Below are 10537 nucleotides of genomic sequence, written 5' to 3'. Positions count from 1 at the left end.
AAAATAATAATAAAATAATCAAAATATCTTTGAATAAAATAATCAAAAAAATCAATTGGACATTTTTCTTTGAAAGTTTCCTTGAATGAATTGACTAATAACCAAAGTGAAACTAAGGCTAAAATCAACTCACAAATCAAGCTTTGTCTGCAAAAGTCACTTAAAATCGTAAAGAACGAGTAAAGCATAAAAGTTCAAAAAGAAAAAGAAAAAAAAATTTGATTGACTGTGTTTTCAAGTAAAAATATAGACATTAATGTAACCTCATTTTATCATTCCTGAAAGTTTGTCTTTTTGAGAGAGAAGTGAGTTATCAAGAATATGAGTCATTTGACTTAATCTGTCAACTAAAAAATCCTTAAACTGTTTCTCGTCATTGAAAATCCTTTTTGAGAATCAACCGCTTCTTTCATTCTTCCTTGCTACAAGGTTGTGAAAACAAAACAACGATGGATACCTCAGAGCCCTACACTGGGGCAATGAAAGGCACCATGCATGAGCCTCAGGTGAACCTAGGGGCAGGTCAAAAGTTCTCACCCGTCGATGTTTTTAAACAAAAAAAAGGGAGTGACAAACCTTGGGATTTCAGTGGATTAATTAAACAGCTCCATCGCCGTCACTCTAAAATTGTCAAGTGAGTAAATCAAACAGGACATGCACTCTGAGGGAGTTCCCGAAGAGATTTGCAAAGATAGGATGAGGTCGCATGAATTATCACCTCTTTCAAAAGGATAGTTAATCTGTGTCTTCCAAAAAATCAAATCAAAATCAAATCACAAAATATGGAAAGAATGTCATGAACATTGTACAACTTTCCATTACATTGCATTGTTGCATACGAAGTTCACATTTACCGCATTTCAAGACAAAGGTTGTATGCATCTGCATCCCTAAAAATCATGTTAACTGCATAGATGTCCTACATCTAATGTCCAATCTTTTGAATTTGGGATGACCGACCCTCTCGATGAGTCAATCTCTTGCTTCTCATAAGGGTGGACCCTTGGGTACTAGTACGCCCTCGCCTTTAGAGGACTGCATGTCCTCGCCTTCAAAGGGCTGCACGTCCTCGCCTTCAGAGGGCTGCACGCCCTCGCCTTCAGAGGACTACATGTCCTTGCCTCAAGAGGGCAACATGTCCTTGCCTTCAGAGGGCCGCATGCCCTCGCCTTCACGGGACTGCACGTCCTAGCTTTCAGAGAGTTGCACGTCCTCGCCTTCAGAGAGCTACACGTCCTCGTCTTCAGAGGGCTTCACGTCCTCGCCTTTAGAGAAGTTCATGTCCTCGCCTTTAGAGGAGTTCATGTCCTCGCCTTCAGGGGACTGCACATCTTCGCCTTCAGAGGGCTTCACGTCCTCGCCTTCAGAGGGCTACACGTCCTTGCCTTCAGAGGGCTACATGTCCTCGCCTTTAGAGGACTACACATCCTCGCCTTTCGAGGACTGCATGCCCTCGCCTTCAGTGGGCTACAAGTCCTCGCTTTCAGAGGGCTCCACATCCGCGCCTTCAGGGAACTCAAGGTAAGGGGTCGGTAGTTTCCTTTTATCAGTTCCTGGGTCACCCCCTGATCTCGGAGGAGGGCCAACCGTGCGAGCACAACCGGAGGAGGAGGCAGGTCTCTAGCTTCGACGAGGAGGCTATCACACAGCTACTATGCATACCGGGGCAAGATTTCACTTAGACCACTGCAAGGAGACGAGTGTTGATCCTGCGCACCAACATGACCACTCTTACGCAGATATGGATGATGTTGCTACTTAGCAACATTCTGCCCAGCGACCACGACTCTGATTTCCCCCTGTCGAAGTGTTAGCTAGTTTATGCCATCATGACATAGGTAAGTATGCATATGGCTCAACTAATTTATGATGGCATCTACTGTTTGCAGGGATCGCGCCCACAAGACACCCAGTGGGCCTGAAGAAGTCCAACAGGGTCCTGGGGTTTCCAGCTCTAATTATGGGCCTCTGTCAATTCTACGTAGTGCCCGTTGCCCCCAGCAAGGTCATTAGGCCCCCTATTAACTTGGCTTTCATCAAGAAGTACCACGCCCCCAGGCAGGCGTAGGGCGAGGCACCACAGTAGCCTGGGGACGGCCAGCAGCGGGCAACAGATGCACTGCCACCACCTCCAGAGTCCACCTCAATTCATCTACAAAGGCTGGAGCGTTGCCTACGACACGTGGCCGACCAGCAGGCGACCAAGTCCAAAGCCAAAGGTAAGTGAAAGTACTAGGCCCGTGACCGATAAGTCATCACGCGTCCGGCTCAAGATGTTAAAGAAGCGCTACTAGGAGGCAACCTAGAATTGGCTACGAAGAAGCTCTCCGTGAAGCGGTCCTAGAAGGGCACCATTGAAGAGGGTTCCAGTGCGGCCCCACAAGCCGACACAGGCTTTGACAAACACCGATTCCAGAGCATGGAACATCAGTAGCTTTTCGAGGCCATCAATGGATGCTCAGACAGAGACAGGAGTAGCTGAGGGATGATGAATTTCTGCACTTCCTTGTAGGAGGCGGAGCCATACAATTGGGATCGCCAAACTTGTGATTTATCCTTCATTACTGCTTTCAGTTATTCTATTATTCTGTTATTTCCCTTGTGACCTGACATTATCTGCTTCCAATTATTATGTCCATTGTGATTGGACTACACATGCAGTTATTTGTCACATTGTGAGTAATTTACCGCTTTTGGCATATGGTCGTACTTACTTTATGATTATTTTTCTGAAACGCAAAAATGTGTGTAAGTTTGGTGTACTTTCGTTCACACGCCTTTTTTCAATAAAATGTAATATCGGGTATCAACTGTGCCCACGTTACGAGCTGTTTTTAATTTTTTGAAAAAAATGGCAAAAAAAAACAAAAAAAAACAAGAACAAAATATATTTTTTTGACTAAAAAGCCAAGACGCTTTCAAAAAGAAATAAACTCCAGCTCTTTCTTTTAAAAAGATTCACCGATCAAAACACAAAAGGGTTTTGTTGAAAAAATGTGTATGCAGCTGAAGGGTGAATATTGTGAAAATTTTCCCGAACGCCCAAAATGAACTCAGATGAATGCATGAATTGATAAAAGAGCATGTTTTGGAAACACTGGGTTGACTTAAATAGGGAAAATGAATCTTGAGCCCTAGTGTCACATGACCATAAAAACTTGATGCTTGAGTGTCCATGTAGGTGCATGCATGACCAGTTTTGCATAAAATTTCCAAATTATCATTGTTGCATGTGCATCATGGAAATAATGTGGGACATTCCTTTATCCCTGAACCGCTGACCAAACCAACGCCCTAACATATATCATGTCCAGCCGTTCTACAAGCCTTGAGCCAAAATCCCAACTCACCATAAACCTTGACCCAGGGTGAGAATGTCCATCCTCGCCCTCGGAAGAAAACAAAAAAAAGGAAAAAGAAGTTCTTGATCAAAGATTAGAAGAAAGCAAAAGAAGAAAATTCCCAATCAAAGATTGGAAGAAAGCAAAAAAAAAAAAGAAATTCTTGATCAAAGATCGGAAGAAAACAAAAGAAATATACAAAAAGGTCTTCGAACCAGACAATATTTGAACAATACAGATTTGTCACAAGCAAATAAGGAAAGAAAGGAAACCACGACTTGAAGTGGTCCTCTCCCTTTGATTGCCAACCAAAATCTGTGTGCCGCCGACTTTTTCGCCCCGCACTAAACAAAAACAAAAAAGGAAAAGGCCAAAACACTCAGAGCCAAATTTCCCAAGAAAAACACTATTCCCAAAAAAGGGCCTATTGATCCATGATCACGGATGTAATCTTTGATTTGATAGGAAATGATTTGCAAAATCAAGTCATGACATATCTATGGTTCGAAATTAGGATAAAACACTTGCCTGTGCAAGGTTTATACACTCTGAGTGATTTTCTTCTATTTCAGTTGGACCCAGTGTTTCCTCTAAATGGTCATTTAGAAATGAAACACTGTTATCCAAAATCTCATTTGTGGTTATGAGAAAATTTTATCAGCACACTGTCCTTCCCCAACAGACACATTGTTTTTCACCAAAAGTTATATGTTGCTCTAATCAGTTGGAGGTTTTGTTTCTTTACTAAAGCATGTTTTTATTTTAGTGAATGAACACCAAGACTATTTTAGTCTCACAGATACAAGAACTACGTAGGTCTGAGTTCCTCATCATAAATTGAGGATACGTAGGAGCAAAAGCCCCGCTTTTGTCGACCACCCCACCTTTTGCTATCATGACCTGTGAGTCCGATGGCACGCGGAGACGCCCTATACGGTAACCCGCACACACCCTTTGCTATCCAGTGACCCAAGAGTTTGGTAGCATGCAGAGACACCTTACGGTTATTTGCACCTCGTCATTCAGAGACCCCAAGTCTGATTGACAAGCAGAGACCAATATGGTCATCGACACCCTTTCCGGAGATGACTCATCTTCAGGCTGAGACTATTTTAGTCTCACAAAATCAAGAACTATGTAGGTCTGAGTTCCTCATCACAAGTTGAGGATACATAGGAGCAAAAGCCCTGCTTTTATCGACCACCCCATCCTACTATCGTGACCCGTGAGTCCGGTAGCATGAGGAGATGCCTTACGGTTATCCGCACCTCGTCATTCGGAGACCCCAAGTCCGATTGACAAGCAGGCACCAATGTGATCATCGACACCTTTTCCTGAGATGTCAGCATCTTCAGGCTGAGACTATTTTAGTCTCACAAAATCAAGAACTACGTAGGTCTGAATTCCTCATCTCAAATTGAGGATACGTAGGAGCAAAAGCACCGCTTTTGTCGACCACCCCATCCTACTATCATGACCAGTGAGTCCTGTAGCATGTGGAGACACCTTACGGTTATCCGCACCTCATCATTGGGAGACCTCAAGTTCAATTGACAAGCAGAGGCCAATGTGGTCATCTGCACCCTTCCCGGAGATGTTAGCATCTTTCGGTTGAGACCATGAAAAAGTCTCAATTTTGCTATCGTGACCCAAGAGTCCGGTAGCACGCGGACACACCTTATGGTTATCCACACCTTTCGTCAGCAAGAGGCAAGCGAGCCCGTTGACACGCAGAGACCAATGTGGTCATTTGTACCCTTCCCAGAGATGTCAGCGTCTTTCGGCCGAGACCGCGAAAAAGTCTCAATTCTGCTATCGTGACCCGAGGGTCGCCCACACCCTTCCTATCCGAAGACTATCAAAGTCCCTTTTATCATCCAGAGATGAACATGTCCAATGATATCGGGATGATGATAGTCGTCCATTTCTAATCATGTTGAAGATTGTTGCAGATTTTACCTTTGTCATCCAGAGACGTTCAAGTTCGATGACGCGCAAGACTCGTCTCTACTAACCAGAGACGATCAAGTTCGATGACATGTGGAGACACCCAAGTGTTATCCGTACACACATTTATGCTACCCCGACCTATGAGAAGTTAAGTAGCATGTGTAACACCCTGATATATATCTATATATTATTAGTAATTATGTTTGATGTTTGATTATATTCTTTGTGTTATTTTTTATCCGTAATTATCTTCAAGGAGGTTAATTTAATTAATAGAGAGGTGTGGGTAGATAAAGATCTAGCTTCTCAAAGAAGCCTCTTGAGAAAACTTCTCAAAGAAGCCACGAGGAAGCTTCTTGAGAAAGCCTCTTAATGAAGCTTCTTGAGGAAGCCTCGGTAAAAATGCTTCCCAGCCTTCGTTAATCATTGAATCTTCTCGAAATTTGGTATGCAAATTCACAAGACACTTGTACATGTTCCGACCATTGGGATCTTTGAGAGGATGTCTGGAGTGTGCGCGAAGCTTCTGTTCTCGAGAACATTTCTCATTTAAGAATTTTAGCCTTTGCTTTCGTGTAGCTTAGGAAAAATGTCATTTCTTCTCCTTTCTTTCTTCCAAAGTCATTTCTAACGTCCCAAGCACTTTCTCCATCACCCACAGCCACCATTAGCCACCACAAACCGCCATTGTTCTCCGTTGAGACCTACACCGAGAGAAAGCCTTCAACCAAAGTGAAATCTTTCAACTTGGCTTGCGGTTTCAGTAGAGAACGAAACCCTAATCTGACCTTTCGTTTTCCTTCGAGGTAACCATGGTTCTATGCTTGTTACTTGTTAGTTTCAGCTTGTCTTTGCATCTTTTCTGACTTTCGAACTGCCATTGCATGTTTTACGTTTCCTCTGAAAAACCCTAGAGCAAAGAGACTTTGTAAAAGTTATCCTTTCATGAAATGCATGTTATTTTCATAACCTACGTTGAATCCTGGTCACATTGGCATGGTCGGAACTTCCAAATGATATCCCTTTGTAAAACCCGAAATGCTCTCAGCGCTCTTATGTAGTGACATGGGTGTTTGACCCAGAGCATTGCTATTAGCTTTGTTTTCTGAAATCCATATTAAGTCTCCTTCGTTTTGGTATGGTAGAGGCTTGCATGGAACCGACGAAGAAATCTCCAACTGACGCGACGAGGAACCCGTGGGTAGCTCACAATAGGTGAGGGGAGTTTATTATAAAATTTACCGTTTTAACACCATAGTTAGGGTCAGGGAACCTAGCTATGACGATATCTGCCTGTCCCGGTTGCATGCTGATTTTTCTTTCAAGAAAATTATGTTTTAACTAATGGGATGTGATAAAAATTGTTATTGATATGCATGTTGGTTTTTCAGGAGAACCTATGTTTTGACAAATGAGATGTGATATATATATATATATATATATATATATATATATATATATATATATATATATATATATATATATATGTATTGTGATGAATGATATTATTGTGTTTGTTTGATTTGTTGTTGATGTCGCTATTGAGGATTTTTAATAGATATGTGATGATAATGATAATTATGATGATATTGATTTGAGATGACGTTGTTAATAAAGACCATGTCAATATGATTGTTATTATTGATGAATATGTGAATATGAAATGAGGTTGCTGTTGTTGTTGACAACGTCATTGAGACTATATGATATTTATGTTGAGAATGACATGGAAAGGGAATGTTGATTGATGTTGGAAATGCATTGGCATGTGCATGTTTTGTATATTCGTGGGGGGCATTGTGCACTGACCTTCCAGGGTCTTTGGCACTAGCTTTTTGCCACGTTCAAACATTGGATGTTGTGTATGTTCATGGGGGGCACTGTGCATTGACCTTCCAGTATCTTTGGCACTAGCTTTTGGCCACGATCATACGTCGTATGGAGTGTGTCTCATGGGGGGTAGAGTGCATTGACCTTGTCGGATTTCCCAGACGTGGATAACTAGTGTGGTTAGAGAATCTAAGCATTTCTGAGGGGATGCTTAGGCGCTTTAATTGGTCCATGGTCTTTGACACTTACTTTTGGTCGTGATCATAGCTCATACGACACAGCAAATAGAGTAATTGTGGCCAAGTAAACTTTGTACTAGAGGGCTTGTCACCTGATAGGGAACACCTTTGGGCTCCCAGGCTAATCACCTATGGGAGGGAGGCTGTTACATGCACACCCGGGTGGTCTCGACAAACTCAGCACAGTTCCCTAAGTGAGAGTGTCGTGTGGACACGCTTAGGCTATTTCCTGAGATTTGGTTGTTGTTGGTACGTACCACATTGCATCTGAGTATTTGAGTCAGGTGCATGCATCATTTTGTGTAGTCTTGATTGGGTCCATGGATGAATGATGAGTAATTGTTGGATGTGGATGATGAATATTTGTTGGATATGAGTGTTGAATAATGAATGTTGTGTATGCTCATCTTGTTTGCCTATGTTCCTTGCTAATTGTGATTGTTTGGAATTGGTATTGGTTCTTTTTATAATGAACTCACCCTTGCAATTTTGTATCGTGTGGTTGACACCTGTGATGATCACGAACATTGTTCGTGGGAGCAGAATGACAGCAACAGGGTGCAAAAAGTGAAATTCTGGTGAGGAGCTGCCGAGCCGACGTGATGACGTTGGCATTATTTTGGGAGAGAGTTGTGTTTTGTAATCAATTGCTCCGTAGTTGGTTTTCAAGTTCTATTTTGTTGGGTTAAAGATCTAAAACTTGGATTTTAATTATACTTATGAACAGATTTAATTTTCGTTATGTGTATGATGTGTACCGAGTTACTGTTCTATATAACTATGTATATTCACTTAAGTAATGGTGTGTTGTTGGATGAATGTATGTGGGATGAAATTACTTCTATTTTCATAAGCAAAATTAAGGGAGTTCTTTTTATAAAAATTGAAATTATCGAATGTTAGAGTGTGGATATCGTAGTGACGAGGCGGGTCGTTACATTTAGTGGTATCAGAGCCAGGTTGAACCTTTCGGCCAGTGAGTTGTGAGTCTGCTATGTTTTTCTGTGCATTCTCTGGTTGTTTTGTTGAATGCTTGGTGTTGGTTGTTTGCTGATTTTTTATGTTCGTTGTTTGTTATTAGCACTTACTCACTAGTTGTGTTTTAATGAGCTATAGAGATTTGATTGTTGTAGTCATATTGAATTAGTTTTTCTGATGTCTGCTATACCATGAATTTCAATGTTGGGTAACGGATTATCAGACTGGCCACCTGTATAATTTGTGAAGGGCAATGGAATGATATGGCAAGCAATCAGAAAATACAAATGATGGAAAGAGAGAGTGTCAATGTCTCGAGGCATCAACTCTCAAGAGTAACTGAGTAGGAATTGTTGATGGTTGTGATTGTTGTGTGGTTCTTTGTTTGTGTGTATTCCTTCCATGTCTAACTCCCTGGTGTGTATAGGGAGTGATGGCTGGACGAAATGGTCGTGCGATAGCGGATGCCCTTCCAGCCTTAGCACAGGCTATAGGGAATCCAAATAGAAGAGAAGCTGGTGGAGTTGTTGAGTACCAGGGGTTGGATCGCTTCCAACGAAACAACCCTCCTTCTTTTAATGGAGGATACAACCCTGATGGTGCATAGAACTGGATAAGGGAAATTGATAAAATTTTTCGAGTTATGGCATGTCCGGAGGGGCAAAATGTTGCTTTTGGCGCATATACTCTAGAGGAAGAGGCTGAGTATTGGTGGGAGAATACTCGCCAATGCCTATAGGCCGAAGGTCAAGATGTGACCTAGGATGTTTTCAAGAGAGTGTTTTTGGAGAAATACTTTCTCGAGGATGTTAGGAACAAGAAGGAGATGGAGTTCTTGGAGCTTAAGCAAGGAAGTATGACTGTGGCTGAATATGCAGCCAAGTTTGAGGAGCTGATGAGGTACTTTCCCCATTATCAAGGGAGAGATGGTGAGAGCTCCAAGTGTGTAAATTTTCTAAATGGCTTGTGACCTGAAGTGAACCAAGCTGTGAATTACCAAGGTGTTCGTCAGTCCCCACTTTTGGTTAATATGTGTCGGATTTGGGATGAAGACTCCCGAGACAGGGTGGCCTATTATAGGAGTACAGGTCCAATGGGGAACAAAAAGAATGGGCCTCAACATCGAGGAAAACCATATTTGACTCCTCCTAAGCAATATGGTAACCGCCATGACAATCAGAGGACTGCTGCTAGGGGATTTGCAGGTGGTAGCGGTAGCAAACCCAATACTTTCTCCACTCATATCATTTGTAATAGGTGTGGTAAGCCAGTGCACATCTCCTCGAATTGTCCTGATATAGGCGTAACATGTTTTAATTATGGACAAAAGGGACACACTCAAAGAGATTGTTCACGACTCAAGAAAGAGCAAAATGGTGGAGGCCCGAATGGTCAAACTGGACATCCAAAGGCCACGGGAAGAGTCTTTACCCTTAATGGTGTTGAAGCTTTGAAATCCAAAGATCTAATCCAAGGTAGATGTTTCATAAATGGGATTTCGTTACTTGTGTTGTTTGATTCTGGTGCCACCCATTCCTTTATATCCTGTTTGTGTGTAGGAAAACTTAAGCTTTCTGTGTCTTCCTTAAATAAAGATCTAGTGGTAGAGACCCCTACTAGTGGTTCTGTGTTAACTTATTATGTGTGTTTGAATTGTTTTGTGGAGATTTCTGGTAGGATATTCTTGATTGATTTGATTTGTTTGCCCTTGAGTCAGATTGATGTTATTCTTGGTATGGACTGGTTATCTTCCAACCATGTCTTCTTGAACTGTTTTGATAAAAAGTGTTGTGTTTGATGATTCTAGAGTGAGTAAGGATATGATGTTTATCTCTGCCAACCAAGTTGTGACATCTTTAAAGGAAGATTGATGTGCCATCATTTTCTTCTATTTTCTAAACCCTTTTTGCACCATTTTAATTACTGATTGGTCTTAATTGTCAATTAATTAGGCAGTTTTATTATTTGGGCCCATTTAGCTAATTTGATGTTTTTAATCTAATTTCAGGAATTAATGAAACATTGGGCTTAATCCGGATTTTGGTTGTGGACTTGAAGAGGGCAAATAAAGCAGCGCTTACCTTAGTTAATTTCTAATTAGGAAATTTTGCAATTTTATTTTATGTTGTTTAGTGTTTATTTCGTTTTGGGCCAGAGTATTGTAATAGGGCCCAGTGACTTTGAGTGACTCTTTTTAAA

At 41.6% G+C, this 10537-nt stretch overlaps 1 protein-coding gene across 1 annotated transcript; it reads left to right on the top strand.

The window, feature by feature from the left end:
* Window positions 1–9164: 9164 nt before the first annotated feature.
* LOC121173939 (uncharacterized) lies at window positions 9165–10060 on the top strand. The gene is made up of 4 exons (XM_041011793.1): window positions 9165–9267; window positions 9340–9813; window positions 9898–9960; window positions 10056–10060. The coding sequence occupies exons 1-4, from the start codon at window positions 9165–9167 to the stop codon at window positions 10058–10060; spliced, it is 645 nt and encodes a 214-aa protein (XP_040867727.1).
* Window positions 10061–10537: the final 477 nt, after the last annotated feature.

The sequence above is a fragment of the Glycine max genome, chromosome 18, assembly GCF_000004515.6.
Source record: "Glycine max cultivar Williams 82 chromosome 18, Glycine_max_v4.0, whole genome shotgun sequence".
NCBI lineage: Eukaryota > Viridiplantae > Streptophyta > Magnoliopsida > Fabales > Fabaceae > Glycine > Glycine max.
This window is presented reverse-complemented; position numbering and strand designations above follow the sequence as displayed.

Coding starts and splice junctions, on each gene's coding strand:
- LOC121173939 (XM_041011793.1), top strand. CDS start 9,165: ATGGAGTTCTTGGAGCTTAAGCAAGGAAGTATGACTGTGGCTGAATAT. Junction 9,268..9,339: donor CCATTATCAAGGGAGAGATG/GTGAGAGCTCCA, acceptor TGAATTACCAAG/GTGTTCGTCAGTCCCCACTT. Junction 9,814..9,897: donor ATCCAAAGATCTAATCCAAG/GTAGATGTTTCA, acceptor GTTTGTGTGTAG/GAAAACTTAAGCTTTCTGTG.